At 60.9% G+C, this 23,082-nt stretch overlaps 1 protein-coding gene across 1 annotated transcript in view; it reads right to left on the bottom strand.

Moving 5' to 3' along the window:
- KIRREL1 (kirre like nephrin family adhesion molecule 1) overlaps window positions 1-22,832 on the bottom strand; it is a 35,866-nt gene extending 13,034 nt beyond the window's left edge. Inside the window, exon 1 of the mRNA XM_025214371.1 lies at window positions 22,817-22,832. Coding sequence (XP_025070156.1) covers window position 22,817 — 1 coding nt within the window. The 5' untranslated portion in view covers window positions 22,818-22,832. The remainder of the gene's footprint in view (window positions 1-22,816) is intronic.
- Window positions 22,833-23,082: the final 250 nt, after the last annotated feature.

Raw genomic sequence — 23,082 nt, 5'->3', positions numbered from 1 at the left:
TGTGCATACCCGGCAGGGGGGTGGGGGGGGTGAGTGCAGCAGGGAGCTGTCTGCACGTATGCAGCGGCATATCCTGGCAGGGGATGAGTGTGTGCGGGTGCACATTCATGTGTGAGATGCATGCACAGCAGGAGCAGTGCATGTGCAGGGTGCATGTGTGTGCACTGCTTGTGGACACACGCCATGGAGGGCTCCTCTGCCACCTGGCAAACTGGGGCAGGGCCTGGCCTCATTGGCTGCTCCTCCGCTGTTATTAATGACTATGATTTTTGCATATGATTCCTGCACCTGGGAGCTCCCCTCCTGGGTATGGGCCCCTGTATGAACAGAGCCCTCCAGAAGCCAGGATGCCTGGGTCTGGAGTGGGGTCTTGTGGGTTCGTGAGGTTGGGAGCCAGGATGCCTGGGTCCGGGATGGGAGTGGGGTCTTGCGGGTTCGTGAGGTTGGGAGCCAGGATGCCTGGTTCTATTTCCAGCTGTGGGAAGGGAAGGGAAGGGAAGGGACGGGACGGGACGGGACGCAGCGGTTCGAGCCGGGGCCCGGGGCCAGGACTCCTGGGTTCTATTCCTAGCTGGGAGCAGAGGGCAGCTGTGGTTAGACGAACCCAAGCGTCCGGCTCCTCTTTCTGCTTTGGGGTGGAGAGGCTGGAGCTCCCAGCCCTTTGTTGGGGGGGACAGGTCAGGGCAGCTCTTTCCTTGGGTTTGGGGAGAGGTGTGGATCCAGCCGACACCAGAGTTGGCTGGGATATGGGTGCAGGCAGGAGCTGGGGCAAGTCCCCCACAGCCCCTTGCCCGCAGACGGGCTCCCCACACCCCCAGCTAGGGACATCAGCCGCACTGGGGATGCAGCAAAACCGGCTGCCCCACACCAGCCTGGTATCCGCAGCGCTGCTCCGGCTCTGGACCCCCGACTGCACGGGGTGGGGGAAAGAGGGCTGGGGGGAGACAGGCGGGGTGGAAAGGGAGGAAGGGGAGCAGAAGGGAAAGGCAAGGGAGAGGGAGATCAAAAGGAGCTGCCAGGAGAGCGTGGGGGAAGATCAGAGCAGAGACAGGTGGGAGGAGGAGGAGAGCGGGAGACAGCGGCGGATCAGAGCCCCCAGCGCTGGGGAGATGGAGGCGCACACCCCCCTCCCTGGCGCCGCGCTGCAGCCGGGCCTGGCCAGGCCGGTGCAGGACTTGCTGCCCATGGCTCCAAATGGGGGATCCTGTATTGCACCCAAAAGACACCCCCCAAAAACATATCTCTGTCCCCACCCAGGTGCTGCCAGGCAGCTGCAATGGCATAGCGTCCGGGTCTAGCCCTGGGAGATGCGGAGAGGGGGTTTCTCTGGTGGCCTGGGATGGGAAACAGATGATGGTATCGCCGTAAGGACCCGGGGCCTGGCTGTGCTCCCCAAACCCATCCAGGATGCAGAAACCCAGGGGCAGAAGCACCCCCAGTGCCTTCTCCGTGGCTCCCTGCCTGTCATTTGCTAGCAAGGGCAACCTGCAGCCACCCGGGGAGGCTGTGGTTTAGAGAGGGGTGCTGGTGAACTCCCCCCCACCCCGGCTGATCTGCATATGCAAATAAGATGCAGATGACACCCCACCTCTCCCCGCTGCTCTTCCCTGAAGCTTGCAATCACCCCGATCCTCCTAGCTGCACCCCGGGCGCTGCCCAGCACCCCACCCAAGGGCTCCCAAGGAGCAAGTGCTAAGGGGCGAGGGGCTTTCCCTCTGCTATGGGGTCTGGGAAGCTGGAGAGATGGCTGCGCAGGGGTCAGAGTGGCGCGGCGGGAGCCGGAGGTGTCTGCACAGCCGAGCAAGCTGAGAGTCTTTCCTTGTCGCGGGGCCTTGACATTATGCTAAGGAGACAGGCGGCTTCCGGAGGGCTGGCTGCTTAAAAGGCAAGCCGTGTTCGGCCGCACCTCGCCCACTGCCGGCAACGGCTGCCGCGCCGGATAAATTATTCACACCTGCCGGGGAGTCGGCTCCACTCCTCTTCCAGTCTCCCCGGGCACGGCAGGGCACAGCACGGCACGGGTGCCCTGCTTTGGGGAGGCTTGCAGCCCCGGTGTGTGTATGTGTGCAAGCACATGTGTGCCTCTATTCTGGGTGTATGTGTGAGCCCATGTGCTGGCATGTATGCCTGTCTCACCTTGCATGCATATGCATGCCAGCAGCCATGTGTGTCACGGCAGGCAGGTTGGTTTGCATGAACACACATGTGCAGGTGCCTGTGTACATCCACTCCTGTTTGTGCCCCTCTGTCTACCCCCATCTCCATGTGTTTCTGCACGCGCGTGTGCATCCAGGGGTGCTTCTTGACCTGGCTCTCTCCCTTCTTCACGCGTATGCATGCATGTACCCCGAGCATGCAGCAGTTGGCACAGACGGGGCGGCCAGAGCAAGCGCCCAGCGAGAGCGTGGAGAAGGGCACGTGGCGAGGGGAGGGGGGGGTGAACCGGCCGGCGATGCACACTCCAGGCCCTGTCTCCCTCTATTTATCAAATGAAGGTCTGATTAAACCCTAGGGCTGAGGCTCCAATCTCCCTCTCTCTCCTCTCGCTATTAAACTCAGGGTTCAAAGAAAAGCTTTTTATTCGCGCCGACAGCTTTCAGATGGAAGTAAATCTCCCCGCGCTCCCCCCGCTCCCCTCCGCTGCAGCTTCCCCTTCTCTCCGCTTGCACGTTGGAGCCTTTTTCTTTTTCCTTCCCCCCTTCCTTCCTCCCAAGCCGTTTGCTTCTATTTATATTAAAAAAAATACACGGGGAAAAAAAAAAAGGAGAGAGAGAGAGAGAGGGAGACGCCGGGTTTATTCTCCAAGAGAGAAAAGAGGATTTGGTTCCTTGTGGCCTTGCCCGGCAGAGCAGAAAGGCAGAGATTTGCACGCTGGATGAGGAAGGCGGGATTGCTGCGCGGCGGGGAGGGAGGGAAGGAGCACGTATGGCGCTCGGCTCAGATGAGGGGGCAGTGGTAGGAGCCGGCCGGATGGAGGGGCTGTTGCTGGGCCTGCCCAAGGGATTGGGGAGCTACAAGGCTCCATGTCCTCGGTTTGGGGTCCGGGGCAGCTCCTGAACTTCTTTGCAGCTCCGGAGAATAGAGAGGGCATTAGAGCAGCCCAGGGGCTGCCCTGAGTGACCCTAACCCCAAAACCTGGAGCGGGGTGGTAATGGCGGTCTCACTCCCCTTAAGCACCCCATGACCTGTGGAGCTGGGGGTCTGAGCCTGGTTCTTCCCTCCTGCTCCTCATTTCATGCTTGGCCTTCCTGCTCCTGAGCAGAGCACCGGAGATGGGGGAGCCTGGTGACTGGGGTACTAGGAACAGGGGGAAGCATGAACCCCTCCTGCCAGGCACTCCCAGCCTGGTGCCCTCTGTGCCAGGCACCACACTGCAAGGGCTCGGTTGCTACAGAGAACAGCATGTGGGGAAACTGAGGCACGGAGCAGGGCAAGGGAGTTCAGGGTCGCACTGCAGAACTGAACATAGGACCCTGGAGTCCTGGCATAGTGCCACCCCACAGCTGGGGAGAGAACCCAGGAGTCCTGGCTCCCAGCCCCCTGCTCTTTTCAGTGGAAAACTCCCTCCTAGACCTGGGGAAGGAACCCAGGAGTCCGGCTCCCAGGTCCTGACCCTGTGCGTGCACCAGCCAAGCTCCATCTTCAGTGCCCGCCTGGCGGGGCCCCTCTGCAGCCCACGGTTCGGCACTCCGCTGTGTCACCGAGCACGATTCAGTGCAAAGCCTGGGGGTGAAAAAAGCTTTGAAACCATCCCTGAAATAACCCACGAGGAGCTAGAAATAACCATGGAGCAGCAGGGAGGGTGTGGGGGCCTCCTTTCCTGCTGGCGTGGTCCACTCCAGTGCCAACTCCAGCCCCTCTCACCCGCTGCCTGGCTGCTGCGGGTCGGGCAGTGCCAGGAGGGCAGAGGCTTTGCAAGGGGCAGCCGAAGCTGCGGTGATGTGGACTGGAGAGACTATGGGGTGGGGACCAGGCTGGAGGGGACCCTGGCCCACACAGCCCCATGGCCAGCTGCACTGGCTCTGCAGGAAGCAGGAGGCTATTTTAGGAGCTGCAATTTGGGCCCCGTGATGAGGCCAATGTGCCCAGCAGCGCTGGGGCACGGCTGGGGGAGAAAGGGTGGCGGGGCTGGGTGCCATCCGGGGAAGACAGGAATCCCCCCCGCTACACCCAAAACACCTGAGGAGGCAGGGGCAGGGGTGGGGGCAGCAGGACATGTGCCAGGGGCACCCCGAGCTCCTGGGGCCAGCTCCAGCTGCAGTTGTGAAGCCCAGGGGAAGGTCTTTTTGTGCAGCTGAGCCCAAGCCTAGCTCCTGTCCCTTGGGTGGGTGGCACTGGGGGCACAGGGGTCCCGGCCTGTCTCATCCAGGCAGAAGGAAAACACCCCCAGTCCTGCATCCTGACCCTGACTCTGCCTTGTCCTGCTGGGTATCTGTAGGCCAGCTGCTTTCCTTGCCTGTGCCTCAGTTTTCCCATCTATAACATGGGGCTTCCTCTCTCTCCACCCATCAGTGGTAGGGGCTATCTTGCACCCAGCACCCTCCCCTCCTCCAAGGACAGCCACCCTGCCCCATTTTTCCATCCCAGACTGTCACAAATCTACAGCTGCCTGCACCCTGGAAGCTGCAGCAGAATCCAACCAGGCCAGCTTCTCAGCCCTTTGAGCTGAAGGAGAATCCCCACCAGCACCCAGCAGTACAGGGCTTAGGACACACAACATGTCACAGGGCATCCCTGCCTCTCTCCCTCTCCCTCACACGTGCAGCCGGCTCCTCCGGTTCGGGGCTCTAACCCACGGCCGCGCAGGACGTGAGCAAACCAATTACCGTAATGACCCGCTCTGCCTTGATGGGGGTGGATCAGCCCAGGGTCAGCCCCTCAATTAACTCCAGCTGCTGCCCTTCGGCCTCTTTGGCTCTTCCCTGACTCGCGCCTGCCCCCGACATACCAGCGCGTTTACTGATGTTCGCAATAACCGGAGGCTGCCTCCACCCCCCCGGAGCCGTGACCAGGGCTGGTCAAACCCAACGGGCGCGCTCTGTCTTCTGCCACAGACACCAGAGCGCCCCAATGCCTTACCCCCAGCGCCTGGAGTTTATTGCAGAGCTGGGATATTAGGATTAAATAGTTCGTGGGACTGCAATCAGTGCTAATAAAAGATGCAGTGATAGTTGTGGCGGGGAGCGGGGTCCAGCCTTCCCGGAGCCCCTCATCATGGGTGGGGGGACCTGGCTGGGTGCTGCCCCAGTGCAAAGGCAGCGGGCAAGGTTTGGGGGGCAGCAGCCAGGCATACCCTCTTCAGAGTTCCCTTGCATGGAGACTGGCTCCTGCCATGGGGCATCACCCCCTGCCCAGCTTTCTCTGCAGGCTTCAGCTCCCCGAGTCTGGGGAGGCTGCACAACTCTGGTGTCCTCCCCTGCCAGGCTGTTGCGCCCCTGGGGACTGCAGGAGACTGCGCTGCGGCCCCAATCCTTGCTCATTTATGGGCTGGGAGCAGACAGGGCTGGCAGCGTCCTGCTCCTCTCTCTGTCTCCTGCAAAGCCTCGAAGCTGTCTGGGTCCCTGTGATATCCCTTTACATGTACCCCCCTGGGCGCACACGCACCCCGTCTTCCCCTCCGCTTCCACGAGAGCCTCCCACTTCCTCCGCTTGCTGCCCATCGCCGGCAGAGGAGAGCAGCCTTGATTGGTTGTGACACCAATCTCACAACAAATTTAGCACCTCATTTCCCGGCCGATCAAATATTCCACCTCGATTATCTCCCGGCCATGGAGACGGGGCGGCGCGCCACCCGGGCCCCTCCACAGCCCGTCAGCCTCCATCAGCATCATGCCGTGGGTCGCTGGGTGTGGCGGGGGGGACGGCGCAGGTGGCAGAGCGTGCAGCCTGGATCCTTTGGCTTTGTGCAATGTCGACAACTGGGGCCCGCTCACTGCTCCCCGTGCTGGGAAGAGCTCTGCGGGGCAGGAGCAGAGCATCCCCCAGGCTGGGGGGATCTAGCGCCCAGTCTGCCGTGGCCCCGACAGCTTCCTCAGAAGGGAAGACGGATGCAAAAGAAGCAGGTTGAGCCTGACCTGCAATGGTCTCTGCCATGGGGGTGCAGGGGAGTGCTGCTCAGCTTCTCCCTGCCTCAGTTTCCTCATCAGAATGGGTCTAATCATCCCACCTGGTTCATACCCTTGTCTTTGGGGCAGGGGTTGCTGGATGTAATTAGTGCCCTGGGGTGCTACTATATTACACTGCCCTCCCGGGGGGGGTGGGGGGGTGGTACCAGCCAGGGACAGACGGACGGTACAGGGGTGCTGGACAGACAGACGGGTGACAGCTTGGCGGTTCCAAATAAGCCCCCCGTTATGCCAGTTTGGCCCCAGGTCTCGTCCCAAAAGATCTGGGACTGCTTTGCCCCCCTGCCATCCAGACAGGCAAAGGCTCACTTGCCCAGCACTGAAATATAGCCACTTCTGGGGTGGAACAGAGCAGCTCCTGACTAATGGCCTAGTGCAGCCTCCTCTGGGGCGTAACGGGAGGCAAAGACCTTGCTCCTACCCGATGTCGTGAGAGTGGAGCACAGTGGTGCTCCTAGCCCCATGGTGCTTGGTGCTGTACATGCACTAAGGAGGAGATGGCCCCTGCCCAGTCTGCCCTGACCGACAGGCGGGAGGGGACACAGAGGCCCCACTTCACCCACCCTTGCCATGGGGCCCCCTGCTTCCTTCCTGCACCGCTATGGAGAAATGGTCTGTCCCCTGCTGCCAAGTGAAGTGACCGGAGCCAATCCACCCCAGGTTAAGGACAGTCAGTCACCCCCATTTTACAGATGGGGCAATTGAGGCACAGCAAAGTAGGGAAGGGCCTTGTGCGGGATCAAGAGGCTGAGGCAGCGGCAGAGCTCTGGTCATCCTGGGGGTCCCAGGGAGACCTGGGGGGGCTTCATCATTAGCTTTCCCCTTCCCCTGGGCCTGGCTGGAGCCCTCACATGCTTCTCCCCAGTACCAATGGGCCCTGAAACGCCACCATGCAGAGTTCAGCCCTAGCCTTGGCTGTGGTTCTAGCAATAGGGGAACTGTTGCTGCTACAGATCCCAACCCCAAGCTGCAGGGGGAGAGGGGTCATTCCTACCCCAAAATGGGCACGCATGGGGTGGCTTCCTATTAAAACCTGGTGGGGGAGAGACAACCCCAGCGGGGAGCACGGCAGAGCTGTTCTGCTTCTCCATAATATCCCGGCCTCATCCTGCTAATCATCCCAGAAAACGAATGCTGGGCTCGCAACGCTGCCCATGAATTCCCTGCGTAATTACATCAAGTGCGGGGCCGCGGCAAGGCCGGTAAAACACAACCCAGCGCCGGTGGGGGAAGCATTCTCTCCACGTGCGCATTGAGCGAGAGAAACCCACGGCTTTGCTGCCTTCCAGCAGATGACTTGAGCTGCTGGGGGTATCGGGAGGGGTGTGGGGGCACATGTCTTGCACCACTGCCATGCTTACCCACAAGCATGGCACAGGGCCCCAGGGAGAAGGGAGAGCTGGGTGAGGGCACGGGGTGGGGGTGTGGGGGTGGTCACAGGGCAGGAGGGGACATTGAGGGGCAGGGGTTGGATGGTGGCTGAGAGTTGCTTAGAGTTAAACGGTGCCAGCAAACAGAGAGACCCTATAATAACAACCTGGCAGGTCTGACAACAGCTGACCAGGGCAAGCCCCTGGCCCAGAGCAGTGTCCCTACCACATCGAGCTGATGTTGGACCCGACACTGCAAGGGCTTGGCTGCTACAGAGAACATTAAGCAGGGAAACTGAAGCGCGGAGCAGGGCAAGGGAGTTCAGGGTCGCACTGCAGAGCTGAAAATAGGACCCCAGAGTCCTGGTATAGTGCCACCCCACAGCTGGGGAGAAAACCCAGGAGTCCCGACTCCCAGCCCCCTGCTCTTTCCGGAGGAACAGGCACAAGCCACCTGTAGCAACAACTGATGTGTGCGCGCGCCCAGATGCATGTATGCATACACACATGTACACACGCATGCAGGCAGACACGCACACAGATGTACATGTATACACATATACATGCACATAAATGCACAGACATAAATGTACACACAGGCACTCACACTTACACAAAAGTATGCACACACACACACATGCATATACACAAAAATACACACACGTGTACATGCAAATGCCCTGCAAGAAGAGCAGGCCCCGAGGCAGAAACAGGGCTCAGTCTGACTGACCGCTGGCACCCCTGGATGGGTGCTGTGGCAGGCAGGTGGGAGTGGTGCCCTTTGCTGCAGGGATGCTGCCTGGCCTGCCTAAATGTGCTGAGCTCAGCTCCAGACTGTGGATCCCCAGGCGGGAGACGCTGCGTGGGACCTGGGCTCTGCGGCCAGGCCAGGGGTGCTGCTCAGGCAGCCTGGACTGGTAGGGCAGCTCGCTGGGGGACATGGGGGGCTCCTCGGGGCCCCTCCCCAGCTTGCTGTGCCTGTAGCATGCTTCCTCCCCTGCTGTGAGCACCCCTGGGTCCTCCGCAGTGGTTCCCAGAGGCAGGGGCACCCTGGGAGGGAGCTGCTCCCAGCACAGGGGAGCTCTGCCCTCCCTGCCCAAAGCCCTGGCTCTGTGACAGCCAGCCCTGGAGCTAAGCAGCCACTTCAAAGCCTCTGCCCGCCTCGGGGATAATCGCCTCCGACCTTCAGCTCTAGCCCAAGCCCTCTTAGGCCGCCAGCTTGTGCCACGCTCCTGAGAGCCCACGTGAGGGGCTGCAGGGAGAGCGCAGCCCACGGGGCCTAGCCTGGCTCAGCCTGCCCAGGAACGAGGCCAGCTAGGGAAGCCAAGTCTCCCCTTTTCAGGGACAGGGGCAGGTTTTGAATCTGTTCGGCTCTGCTCCGCTTGCATCCTGTGGAAACAAAGAGCCACCTCTGGGCTGCTCTCATGTCTGGTCGGCCCCCATCCAGTCCCCCTCCTGCTCACCATCACCCCCAGCTTCTTCCCTCCCTGCTTTGCCTAGCTCTGCAGATGCAGCTCGGTCATCTCTGCACACATTCATCCCCCTCCTGCCCGATTCAGGAGGGTCCCCGAGACCCCCCTTCAGCTCACTGCATCCAGCCAGGGAGAGAAGGGGCTTCCCTGGGAGCGTGTCCCTGTGCTGCACCCAGGAGGGGACTCACGGCAGCTAACGGGAATCCCCAAGACAGCAGAAAAGGGCTCCTGACACACAGTTTCGCTGCTCTGATGGCATCCGAGATGGGGACAGCGAACAAGCAGGGGCATCCAGAGGCCCAGGCAGCTCCATATCCTGGTGCAAGGAGTTTTAGCTTGGAGCCCAGCTGCAGCACCCACCCAGCGGCCCACCTTCTCCTCCGCTCATGATGCATCGCTTCCCATCTTCCCCTGCTTTGTGCCTCAGTTTCCCCCTCCCCCAACAGAACTCCTCCTTCCCCACAATGCAGGAGGATGTCCTGGTCCCAGCTTCTGGCCCAGCTCAGGGGCAGCAGGAGGAATGGGGAGGGGTTCAGGGGCACCATCCCCTTCCCCATCCCCTCCCCCACCTGAGCACCAGCTCTCGGCCCCTTCAATCTGAGGGAGTGGAGCTCCCATGGGACCCCCAAAATCCCCAAATGCCCCCTCCCCTCCCTCATAAATGCATGACCCCCCACGCTGCGCGGGCACCGCTCTGCTCCCAACACTGGGGCTGGGCTGCAAGGCCTTATTGTCTCTCTCCACCTGCCTCTGGCAGGGGGAGGCCTCTGCAAGGCTGGAATTTCTGAGCCCCCCCTTTAATCCCTGTGAAAAGGAGCAGCCAGGCAGAAAGACAAAGGAGTCTGCAGGCCAGGCAAGGGGGCTGAGGGAGGGGGAAAGCAGGGGGGCTGGGAGCCCATGGGCACAACCGTGTGTGTGCCCCAATGTGGGGGTGCAAGACTGGGGGGGAGGGGAAGAGAGCAGGTGTTTCGGCACGTGCAAAGTGCTGTGGGTGGGCACGGCTGGGGGCAGTCCTGGGGGTACCCCCACCATGGGAGGGATGTCGTGGACAAGGGGATTAGCTAGGGAAGGGACGGGAAAGGGGAGGAGGAGCGGGCGCTGGTGCCCTTTGTGCCCTGCTAGACAAAGGTCTTGGCTGCAGATGTACGGCCGCCAGCTGCAGATATGCCCCCCACCCTGGGCACAGCAGGGTCTTTCCTAACCAGCCTGGAGGCAAGACACCTGCCCCCCCTGTCCCCCTTCCCCCCAGGGGATCAGCTCCCTTTGGTCAGTCCCAGTCTCAGGGCTGGTCTGGGAAGAGGCCTGGAGTCCAGCACATTGCTGTCCATGAGCCTGGAGAGCGATGGAAGAAATGGCTCCACGAGCACTGTCTACACTAGGGCTGTGGGCAGCCCAGCTCTCGGATCAGGCCCCTCCCTTCCCTGGCTGTTTGCAATGACCTCCACCTTGTCTGCCTCGCTCCCTGGGTGCCATAGAGTGCCTGGCCTGATGGGGAAACTGAGGCACAAGAGTGAAGCTGCATGTAACCTAACCTAACCTAACCCATAACAGAGCCAGGTACTCTGACACTTCCCCCCACCCCATGCTTTGCCCCACCAACTTCTTCCCGCATGATGTCATTGTGATGTGGCCATGGTTTCCATAGTGACAGACTGTGATGTCACAGAGGAAGCAGGGGGTACTCATCTATTAAGACACACTAGGGAGGGGTTGCCATGTGTCAGCCGCCAACGTGGGACATCTGCCATCCTGCCGGGAGCCACCAGATCACTGGCGGAGGCACCACCACTCGCTCCCTTGCTCCTGGCCTGCCCTGAGTGCCAGCCTGGAAGCACCAACCCCCGCCCCCCCCATCTGCCTGTATCTGACCCTCTGCTCCGTTACACCCCAGAAGTGGCTGCATTACAGCAGGCAGGACGCTCCCTGGGAAAACCTCCTCCCCAGGCGGCTGGGCTCTGCTTCCAAGGCATTAGGAGGGGCTGAGTCTGATAAATCCCCCGTGATCTAGATCCCTAAAAGCTTGCCCCCAGAGCCCAGCTCCCACCCTTGGGAATGAAGAAGAGGCAGCTGAGGAGAGCAAAGCCAAGCCCATGAAGCTGCAGAGTGGGAGCCCAAGCCCAGGGCTCAGAGAGGGGGCACAGCTGCAGGCACCCCATAGGGGTTATTTCAAACCCCTCTGCTCTGGGGGGCCCTGAAAAGCCCATCCCAGAAGTGCATTGCTCTTTGGGGGTGCCCAATGGTAGCCTGACCAGCACCCCATAGGGCTCAAACCCCTGCAACCCGAAGAGCCCCCCCAGCCCTTCCCAGCTTGCAGAGGATCCCAGCCCCTGCATGGAAGCAAGCATGAGATGCATACAAGGTCCCCCCCCTTCCTACAGTCCACCCCCCACTCCATGCACACCCATCTCCATCCCCGCCAGCCCCCACACCCCTGGCAGCAGTGGACTTTACACCCCCTGCCAGCTGCCGAGTCCCAGCCGGGGCAGGGGGCGGTGGCAGGCGGAGGGGCCGGGCCCCGGGCCCCGGGCTTGAGTTGGATGGGAGCTGACGGGCCTGCCGCGGTGAAGCCGGCACTCCTGGTGCTCCTGCCAGCTGCGATATGTGCGGCAGAGAGAGGAGCTGTCACAGAGCAGGGAGAGCGGGTGGTGGATCTTGTTAGCCCACCATGGCAGGGGCAGGGAGGGCCGCCTGCTGCTCCCGGAGCAGAAAGACCTGCTGCCTGCTCAGAAATCCCTGTCCCAAAGCCCCCCTGGACTGCAAAGGGACAGAGGGTTTGCTCCTGGCTACTCCAATCTACTGCCACACAGGGAGGAGCAGGGCACGGGGACTCTGCGGGGTCATCAGAAGGGTCCTCCAGAGGTGACATCCAATCCAATTCCCTGCCCGAGGCAGGATCAGCCCAAACCACTGCAGACAAACCATCATCTGGGCTCTTTGTAATGCTGCTGTCACCCCCAACACAACATGAGACATTGCCCCACAGTGTGCCACCAGGGATGGCCAACATCCTACTTCAATAAAACACTAATAAACGCTTCAGAGACCCCAGGCAGAAGCTGTGCCCCCACTGCAGAGGAAGGCAAGCCCCCTCCAAAATCCATACCAGTCTGAGCAGGGGGGGAAATCCCTTCCTAACCCCACATCTGGAGTTGGTCTGATCCTGAGTGGAGGGGCAAGACCCTCTAGCCAAGACCCTCCAGGGTGGGTGCCAGCGGGAGCACTGGCACAGCCTGGTCCCCATCCTGGGATGCTGCCAGCACCCAGCGCTTCTGGGGGAGGCTCGAAAACCCCTGGACACATGGAGCAGAAGGGGTCTGCCGAGCACGTACCCCCAGTCTCCTTCACAAGCCTTGGCCCCCTTGTGCCAGCTTGATGCTTCTGAGGCAGACAGAGCCCCCGGCCCGGGCAGGCAGCACGGAGACCCTCTCGTGGGCCCCTCTGCAGCCAGCCCCGGCAGAGCCCCCTAATTAAACCCAGCAGAGCCAGCTGAATGGCAGCCCCTGTCCTCCCATCCTGCTGCAATCCCTGCCAGACCAGGCTTTGTCTCCACCACCCGCTGGGTCCCAAAGACAATGAACTGCCCTCCTGACAGGTGGAGAGGGGGGTGTCGGGGGCGGGGGGGACCAGGTCCGTGCAGCTCATCCTAATGCAATTCCCTACAAGGCAGGCAGAAGGGCTGTGTATTCCAGCTGGGGAAACTGAGGCACAGAGTAGGGAAGGGGTTTGCCAGTGGCAAGGACCTCAGGCGTGCAGCTTTCCACCTGCTAGAGCCCACAGCTGGGAGGCGAACCCAGGTGTCCTGACACCTGCCCCCATCACCTCACCAGGAGACCCCCGCCCCCATACTGGAGCTGCAATCCTCAGTCCCAGTTTCCCCGTGCTACCCCCGGCCCTGCCTCTGTCTGGGTTATTTGGGAAGCAACTGACAGCGCCTCCATCTCGTTACTTCCTCTTCATTTTGGGGGCTGTCAGCACTGCGGTTATTGGCTGGGGTTTAATTAATTTGGGTAATCGCCCTGGCAGGAACAATGTCTAATTAAGACTTTTGTTTGCTGCCTTTCTTTTATTATTATTATAAAAAACCCTGTGTGCTCATTAATGGCAGGAAGGATGGGGGGGTGGGCGCCCCCCACTCCACTCCCCCCAGATGTCTTCTGATAACGGGGCTTCGCTCACCCCGGGAGGGGGAGACGTGGGGCTGTGTTGCTCTGTGTTTAGGGCCTGCTCTGGCCCTATTAGCAAGGCTAATTCACCTTGCTATACAGAGCCATAAGGGCAAAACTGTGTGTCCTGAGCCCTGTATTGCCAGGCCCAAGGGTGCCTGCCCCCTCCTGGCTTCCCTGTCCTGGCTCCCAGCTGCCCTGTCTACTCTCTCCCATGCCCCCCAACCCTGTAGGCCAGCACCGGGCCAGATCCTGCCTCCTGTCACCACAGGATTGCAGCTGGAGAGAGTCACCCTCGGCACAGGGGGGTGAGGAAGGTGCCCAAGCCCCTTGGGCCCGATTGCAGACAGAGCCATGGGAGCAGCTCTGGGATCCTGAGAGGCACAGAGCCCCCAGCCCCATCCATCCATCACCCCATCCAGGGCGGGGGGAGCTCTAGGTGGTGGTCCTCACCCCCAGCCCCTCTCCCGGGCTGGTAATTAGTGCGGGGAGTGGGAGGCGAGGCGAGCGTGGAAGGCAGGCAGGCTCCCCTCCCTCGCCTTCATCTCTCCTCCCTCCTCACTGCCTCCTTCGTTCCTTTCCCCTTTGTCCTCCTCCCTGCAAAGTCGCTCCCTTCCCCCCTCTCCACCCCGCCAATCTGCTGTGCTGGGAAGAAAAGATGGGAAGGAATTTCGGCGCATTCCTCCCTAACCGAGGCGGCTGCAGAGTCATCGGTGCGCAGCGGGCCTGGCGCGGTCCCCGCAGCCCTGACCCTGGACCTCTGCACTGGAGCCCTGCTCGCTGAGGCCTCTGGGACAGGGATGGGACGCCTAGGTTCACCTGCGGTGTCTCTCCAAGGGCTACTCCCAACCCCATGCGGGGGGCTGTCATACGGGGCGAGCCATGCGCTAGGAGTCAGCTGCTGTGTTCCACCCCAGAGGTGGCTGCCTCTTGCCCTGCTGGGTAAGAAGTAGCTGCAGCTCATGGACAGCTCATGTTGCCTGGGCCCTGTGCCTTGGTGCCCCAGTCCCACAGCGGGGTGCTGGCCAGGGAGGTCAGCATCCAGATGGGGTCAGCTCCCTGCCCCACTCTGATGGGGCACAGCGGCCATGAGGCCACCCTAGTGGCTGTCAGCTTTGGACTTGGTGGTACCTGCACATACAGTGCCTAGCACCGCGTCACAAGGCCCTGCCCAACCGCCCCCCCGTTCTGACACACTGCCCCCCGGGCCTGTTCTCTCCCCATCCCCAAGTGAGCTCAGCTCCTTGCCCCAGCCCCTGCCCCGGGGCCAGGGAAACCGGGAAGATGCCAGGACGGGCCATGCTGGCTCCAGGGACAAGATGGCTCTTGCCCTGCAGAGGGGTGGGAGCTGCCTGGGGTCCCCCCCACCAGTCCCCAGCTCTCTCTGCAGACCTAGCTGCTCATGCCTTGGCACTGGGGTTTGCCCCTTGGAAGAGCTCCTCCCGCACCCGCCTTCCCCTCCAGCTTTTGCAAATCCTGCAGAGAGAAAGATGGAGAGTGAACAGCTATCTCCTCTCCTCTCTCCCCCTCTCCCTCACTCTTGCGGTTGGAGCCCAGCAATGATCCTACAAGCCTGGAATTTGAGGAATTTCCTGCCAAGGCCCTCTCGAAGTAGAGAGAGAGAAAGGAAACCAAAGCCATTAACCCTCCCCGCTCCACTCTGCTCCCCCACACGGCACCTTGGGGGCTCTGCCCAGTGGGGTGGGTGGTCCAAGGGGGCAGACGAGGTAGCCCTGGGCTCCGGGCTTTGAAGCAAAGGGGTATATGGAGTCTGGGGGCCGCACTGCATGGCTTGTTGCTAGCTGCCAGCTGGAGGATGCTGCTGGGAGATGAGACCCAAATCCCCCAAAGGCAGGACGGGGCGGGGGGTTGCTTGCTGGGAGCCGAGCAGTCCTTTGGATGTCTGAACAGGCCCCAGGTGTGGGAGTATCAGGCTTAGGAAGCTGGGTGCATCCAAAAGCTGGTCCAACAAGAGCCCCCTGCCCACACCACATCCCCCTGCCCGGGGCACAAGTGCCTGCACTGGGGTGCGTGGAGCTAGCCTGGGTGCTGGCTCCAGGCCCCGGCACAGGGGACTTGATGCCTGCATGCTGGAGCAAGGGGAAATGCAGGGGTTGTTATCCTGGAAACCCCAGGCCAGAAGGTCCCTGGGCTCCTGCCTCACCCAGCCTTTGTCCCAGGCTACATTGACCCCGGCCAAACCCTCCTGGCCAAGCCTGGGTCCAGTCTGCTCTTGCAGCCTCCCTTCCTGCCTACTCAGGGCAGAGGCCTGGCTTAGCTTCCCAGCCAGGCCAAAGTCTCCTTGGAAAGCTGCCGCTGACCCCAGGGACTGGGTTGTGGGGCTGGGACTCTCCCCTGCACAGATCCCCCATGGGTCAGTGCCTGCAATGGGGTGAGCCTGTGCAGAGCCAGCTGGCTCCCAGTGCAGCCTGAGACCCCCAGCCCAGCTGTCCCCAAGCGACACGGGGGTCTGTTTCCCCACGCAGCGCTGGGTCTAGTCAGGAGCTGGCTCCTGGGTGAGACCCTGGCCCCCCCACTCCATCCTATAGAAATGCCCTAAGAGGCCTCTAAACCTTCCCAGACAAGGCTGATCACAGACCCCCATGGGTGTGGGTGGGGGGGACCTGCCCCTCTGCCACCCCCATCTGTGGCACCGAAATGGGCTGATCCAGATCCCCACTCCTCAGTTGATAAAGAGACCCACTCCACTCCCCACCCTGTCCGGCTTGGCTCAGCCATGCAGACCCCCCACCCCTCCATGCACTTGCAACACCAGATGTACAAGGGAGAGGGGCCCCCACCCTAATTTGAGGGCTGGCAGATGGCGCTGAGGTTTGGAGCAGCCCCTTTCACAGGAGGGGACACTGAGGCACAGAGCCTGCCCAGGCTGGACCTCTCCAACAACCTTGTGGGTCAAGGCAGGCTTCTCCCCTTATCGGGCTGCTGCAGGGAGGCTGACAAGGACCCCCTCCCCCCAAAGAGCCACTTTAACACCCTTCGCTGAGTCCTCCTCATCTCAAAGGGCAAAGCCAGGGAGGGCGGAGGCCGAGTCCCTGCTGGGGAAGAGTTAAGGAGGCCGGGAGTGGGGAATAGCAGGCAGGGAAATGCCTTCCGGGGGCTCGGCCGCTTGATGCTGGGGAATCTTGGCCCATGCCAGAAGTTTTCCCGGCTTCCCCTATCTCCGAAGCCTCCAGGGGAAAGCTCCCAGGCTCGGGTTTGCACATGGGGCTCACTGTGGGGGGTCTGCAAAGTTCGGGGGAGCTGAGCCCCATGCCCAAACTCCTAGAACATCCCCCCAGTCCCAGTGCATAGGATGGGAAAATGGGGTACAACGCCTTCCCCCCCACCCCAAACTTCATCTCAGACTTCCCCGCCCCCCCATCGTCCTCCAGCACCCCACTTCGAAAGGATAAAAGCCCTACTTCTGCTGCCAGCAGCAAAAGTGCTTCTCAGCCCCTGAGCTGAGGTGGCTGGAGGAGTTTGGCCTGACCTCCCAAAAGCATGTGGTGGGCAGCGCCAGCCCCTCCGGGGGGAGGAGGAGGAGATGCCGATGCGGGCCAGGCGGGTGTTTATGCACTCAAGGACTTTATTACTTCGGGGAGGGCGGGCGGCGGACGGCGAGGGAGGGGAGAGCGCCCGGGATCCCTGCACAATGGCACAGACTATAGGACCTGCTGTCTCTTACTTAATTATCGCTGAATGGGTTTGTTCATGCCTTTAAACATTTACTCCGATTGGGTTGTTGCCTGTGCTGCACCCCCCCCTCGCGCACACACTCGTGCACACACACTTCACTATCTCCTTTTCTTCGCCGTTTCTATGGAAACCCCTCCAAGGCATACAACTGCTCTCTGATTTGAAATAAAAGTTGTTTCCCCCCCCACACACACACTTCTCCTTTACTCCACTCTTTCTCTCTCTCTCTCTCTTTCTTTCTTTCCCCCCCTTATTTTGATTTCCATTTGGATCATAATCCCACCGTTGCCATGGCAGCGCTGGCAGTCTATTATGCGCCAGCCTCGGCGAGAAAAAGACCTCCCCCCCCTTTCTTCTTTTCCAAGTGTCTTCTCCTTAAATATATTATTTTATGCTGAGAGACGCGCATGAGGGCGGAGCCGTGCCGCGATCACCGGCCCCGTCCTGCTGCAACGGGGCATAAATCACGGCTCCCCCCTCAACCCTGCCAAGGCCCCTTGCAGCTTGCAAAGAGCAAATGAGAATCAGGCCCCGGGGAAAGTCAGACAGACGGACAGACAGATAGGAGAGACAAAGACCACCCCAGCCAGCCAGCCGCCCGGGGAAGTTGTGTGCTTTGGGGGCTGCTAGGGTAACGCCAAGTCCCTTCTGTCTGCCCCAGACATCCAGCCGGCATGGGACTTCCTGGGCACTGAGCGTCCACGGGCCTCAGGGCCGGTTGGACTGAGCCGGCTGCAGCCCTCGGTGCCCTGGCGAGATCCAGGTGCCCAAGCATCACTTGACTCCCATGCAGGTCACGGTGGCAAAGAATAGCCCAGAGCGTGGTATGGCCTCGGTTCTGCTGGCATGACCCCAGTACGTGTTGCTGGTTGTGCTGTGCTTTGCACATACATTGCACGGGTGCAAAAGCCTGTCTTGCAGGGACCGTGGCCCGACGAGATGGTCCGCGCTGGCAGAAGTAGCCATGCGGCCACTGGAGCTGTGCCGATGGGGGAGAGGAGACGCCACTCCGCCCACACTGGGAAAAACTGAGGGCTTGGAGCGGGGGAGACCAGACGCAGCCTGGGTGCGGATGGAGTTGGGAGCTCGGCAGGGCTGATGCCATCTCCCCTACACACCCCGCTGCATCAGCCCAGATCCTCTGCAGACTAGGCTGATCAAGTGCCAGTGCCTTGCTCCTTCCTCATGAGCTCATGGAGCTGTCCCTCAAGCCCCAGCTCCTGGACTCCTGGGATTGCAGCAGGCCCCTCACATCTGTGCTGGGGCTCTCTAGGGCCCCAGGTCTCCGCGCCCCTGGCCGAGATGCAGCCTGGGAAGGACGCGGCCTCCTCAGACACAAACCAGGCAGCTGCTGCAGTCTGCCAAATACCACACAGGGATGGGGCTGGTGCGTATCCTCTCTTCTGCGCCCAGAGAAAAGCCAGTCGAGACTTTCCGCTCCATCCTTTCTGACCTCCGCCCCCCTCAGACACCCACAGGACATCCTGGAGACCCCAGCCCCCAGCATGGACGCCTGGGCAGAGACAGGTCCCCAAAGCTTGCCATCTCAATAGGCAATAGGGACCTTTTGTACCTATTATACGCCATGCACAAAGGAGTCCGCTCTCGTGCCAGCTCTAAGCTAAGAGGCACAAGGCAGAAGGGGAAACTGAGGCACAGAGCTGGGAGAAGCCACCCATTCATACAGTGTGGTTGACACCTAGGTTGGTGTCCTGCTCACTGCCCATCACCCTCATCCCTGCCTGGGGGGCTGGCTGCAGGCAGGGCTTAAGCCCCAAGGGGCACAGGGGGGTCCCTCTCTTGGTACCTCTGCCGATGCCAGGCTGGGTCCCGCGAACCAGGTGCTGCCCCCAGCTGCACTCTCCCCTCTCCATGCTCCATAAAACCCTCCACTCATCCCCACCTCCCAGGGCAGAGACCCCATAGCCCCCCAGTCCCTCAGGCCTGAATTCAGTGGGGCTTGACATGAGGCCTGCAGCAGTGGTAGGTCCCTTATCCTTCCTGACACGGGCAACAGGTCACCCCCTTGCCTCTTTCCTCCATCCTCCCCTTTCTCCTTCCCTCTTTCCTCCCGTTCCCCCCCACTCAAGCCCACTCTCGGCTGGGAGCAGGAGGTTATGAAAATGAGCTGTGTGCCCAGGAGACTGTAATTATCTGCTAAGTGTGAAAGCCAGAGTGATTAATTAAGAGATAATAAAAAGAAAAGGAGGCTAGAGAGGGAATAACGGATGCTTTGATGATAAAACCTGAGGTAAGGCAAGCAATTAGGGGAATCTTTATGAAGAGTTAGCTATAATCCCTGTGTTACCAGGGCTGGGTGCCCTGCACAGGGGGAGGGAGGCTGGACAGAGGATGCTCGTGGCCTCCAGTGGGGATGCGGCTACGGGTGCTGTGCATGGGGGCACGGTGCCTCGTGGGGTACCTGCAGCCCTATGCACAGTGCATGCTCACTGTGTGCACACGTATACCCATGCATGTCCCCGTAAGGGCATGTGTGCATCACACGTGTCCCTGTGGGCGTCTTAAAGATAACTCGGCACTACTGTACTGTCTCTGCACAGAGATCACAGGGCAAATTGCCCAGGCCCCAAAATCATCCTAGCACATGGGGGCTGCTGCTCCTTTACACCCCTGTCACACACGCCATGCCGAGGGAGTTGGTTTTAGGTGACACCGGGTAAGACACCTCGCAAGAAGACGATTTCCTAGCGCTGACAGGCTGCACCCAACATGCGGTAACTCTATTTTGGACCTCGTTATAATGTATGAATTAATCACGGGAAGTTTGCGGTTGCCTGGAGACCAGTAATCATGACCTGATTACGCTCAATAAGGCAAAACAAAGGACAGCCCCAACCCGAGGCATCTCTACCGGGCGCGTCAGGAAGGCATCAGAGGGAAACGATGAGTGAAACCGAGTGGGAGGAAGAACCTGAATGAAGAGGAGGGTTCTCCGAGGAGTGTGGATCTTGCACCCAGAGTTTTGGGCCAGAGGGGAGGTGAAGGCAGCAGCTAGAAATGGATCGAAAATTCAAAGCAAGTGAGGAGGACAGAGCATCGCGAGGTCTGGAGACGAAGGCAGGCAGCGTAGAGCGATGATAAGGGAAGCTGAAGGCACCGTGCTTGGCAGAGCTGAGGATGATACGACTGTATAGGAGATTAGGAGGGAAAGCAGGGAGGAGGGCTCGTCAGGAGATGCAACAACTGCTAATAACAAGGCAAAGAAAAGAAGTTGTTCTGGGCCTGAAAGGCAGGATGACATAGTTGGATCACGTGAGGAGCCAGGAGGACTCTCCACAAGGAACCTGGGGGGGCGTTTAGTTATGTCTACACACAGATGGGCAGGCCGGGCAGTGTGGCATCCCGGGGGCAGGTAGCCGCCAGCAAGGCATAGTTCACTTGGGAGGGCTGGAGGGGAATTGCATCAGCACGGGGCTGGGAGAGACCCCGCAGCCATTGCATCCCTGTGTTTGAAGACAGATGGTGACCTGCCAAACCCCCAAATCACCACATTAACTCTACTTCTGATAACGCCCCCCAGCAGCAAGCTGGCAACCCCCCAACATGACACAGGCACCCTCAGGGCAGGCGAGGGTACTGTCACTGCCCAGACGGGAAGGGAGGTGGCTGAGAGCAGCTCAATGGTCCTAGGATGGGTAACTAGGCAGCCCCCGCTCCTGCAATTCTGCAGTTCACTCTCCCACAGGTCCCTGATGCTTGGCAGTGGGGCTGAGCTTGCTCCCTTGGTGCTGGTCCCCCACAGCCATGGCTCCAGGATGGGGTTGGTGAACCCCAGGACTCCAGGGAAAGCAGTGGCTATGTGGTGGGAGCCCTGCAAAGCACTAAGGTTTCAGCAGCAGATTTCCCCTGGCTTGGAGCAGGGCAAATCTCCTCTGTTCCAGCCAGCAGACACTGCTCCTTGCGAATGGCTTGACTGCACAGAGCACCAATTCAGGAGCAGGGAGCCATGGGCTAGCCTGAGGTACAGAGCAGAGCAGAAGTGGGTAGCAGGCTGGGGGACAGGGGATAGGTCCTCTCTGGGGGGACATCTGCCCTCCCAAGCCTCCCCTCCTACCCAGCTGAGCTGCTCCGGGGCAGGGAACTGGGGAGGCTGCCAGCAGGGGAGGACCTGGGCACAATGTGGGAAGCCTCTGGGGGTGGGGGAGCTGAGCAGAGGTGGCAGAGCTGGCACAGGGGTGCTTGCCTGACAGGTGTCAGGTGCAATCAGCATAGCACGAACCTAGCGCATGCCAGGAGCAGACAGCCGAGGGCGGGCTCCCAGGAGGGATCGGGGCACTGTGCCCTCTTCCAGTGCCCACAGCCATGCTGTCTGGCCTGGGGGGCACTTTTCTGTTCCCCGGGAAACACGGGGAGCTCCTTCTGGCGCTGTCACAGCCCTGCTGGATGTCTGTACTGGCATGGAGCAGGGCAGGGTGCTGCAGGAAACCCCTGGATCTGGACTGGTGGGGTTGGGGGGTGCTAAAGCCTCTCCCCGCCCCGCTGCAGGCCAAATGCCAGCCCTCCCTCCCTCATGCGGCTGTCAGAGCCCCAGCGTGACAGTGGCCCCGTGGGCCGACCATGTGCCTGCAGCTGATGGCATCGATCTGCGAGCCAGCAGCTCCGGGAGGGACGGCAGGCTGCATGCATCGAGCCTGGGGGTGCTGGGGGAGAGGGCTCAGGGCTGGGGCAGATCGGGGGAGTGGATCCCCAGCCATCCAGAGCAGCGCCCCAAGCCCCAGAGCCCCTTCCCCCACGCTGGTGGGGGGCTCCAAGGCTGGTGGGTTGCAGCTCCAGCATGGAAGGTGTAATTGCAAGGCAGAATTGCAATTCCACCCTCTCCCCTAAAATCCTCCCAGCACTGCTCACTGCCTCAGGGACTGTGGATGTGGCCCCATGAGGTTCCCCAAGGGCTGTGAGGCAGGGGACCCTGGTGCTTGTGTGGCCTCTTGGACAGGGGCTGGGCTATGGGGCAACCCCCACTCCACCAGACCTAGCAGGGCCAGGCGGGCTGCCTTCACTCTGACACGGCCAGCACGTGGAGGGTGGAAGCCAGCAAGGTGTTATGGTGACAGACACAGCAAGAAGAGAGGGAGGGAGAAAAAAAATCTGGGACGGAAAGGTGTGTAGGGAGACACAGACAGACAGAGGCAAGCGGCTCAGGGGGTGGGCAGACACCCTACACAGACGGGACTACGCACGGCAAGACAGACAGCTATGGATGCACACAGACGGACACGCGTCATCCCAGGGCAGACAGATGTGCACCCACTGGCGTGACCTTCCTCCATTCTCCAAAGGGTTAAGCTGCCCCCCTAGCCCATGCGCAGGACCCAGGACTCCCTGCCCATGCGCAGGACCCAGGACCCCGGGCCCAGCTGGGCCTGGGCGTGGGGCTCCGGCAGCGAGCGGCAGAGGCAGCAGCCGGCAGGCGTGGGTGGGTGTGTGGGGGGCGCCAGGCAGAGTTTCCACACAGCACTAATCAATCTGCAGTCAGACTGCTATTACGCCCGCGCGCCGCTCACAATATTTACCTGGTGCTCCCTGGGGGGGTGTCTGGCAGGCGCGTGAGGACACGGGTGTCGCGGGTGGGGGGGTGGTGATGAGGGAGCGAGCATGGAGCTGAGACTCAAAGCAACTCTCTACACCAGTGACCCCTGTGCTTTGCTGGAAAGGACCATCTCGGGGTGGGGGGAGGTGTAGCTGCCCCCACAACCCCCGTCCCCCCCATCATCCCCATCCGGACCTCTGTCAGTCTGTCTGTATCCTTATGGTGCCCTGTAGAGTTGGAGCCATCCACCCCAGACAGACCCCTCTACCCCCCCCAGCCCCAAATACACTCCTGTCCATCCACCCCCCCCACAAATGCTCCTTTGTCACCATCCATATACACCCCTCCATCCATCCATCCCTCCCTCCCTACCTCCCTCCCCACTTCTGTCTCTCTATCCATCTAGACTGAATACTGAAAACCTCATTCACCAACGACGTACTCTGTGGCAGATGGAAAAATAACAGTTGAGTTCACGACGGCACGGGAATTATTTTCCTCCTTTCTTTCTCTTTCTTCCCCCCACCACCATCTCCTCAACTGATGAAGGGCCTGGTCCCGCACACTCCAGACCACGTGAGGTGCCAGGGTCACGGTGCAGGGAGGGGATGGAGGGCGCAGGAATGTGCTTGCAGACAGGACCGAGAGGAGGGGAAACCCCAGGCTGAAGGGGAGGAGGGTGCCTGGGTGCACTTCCTTGGGACACAC

Source organism: Alligator sinensis, unplaced genomic scaffold (genome assembly GCF_000455745.1).
Source record: "Alligator sinensis unplaced genomic scaffold, ASM45574v1 scaffold811_1, whole genome shotgun sequence".
NCBI classification, from domain to species: domain Eukaryota; kingdom Metazoa; phylum Chordata; order Crocodylia; family Alligatoridae; genus Alligator; species Alligator sinensis.
Note: the sequence above shows the minus strand (reverse complement) of the source record. Positions and strands in the feature narration are given on the sequence as shown.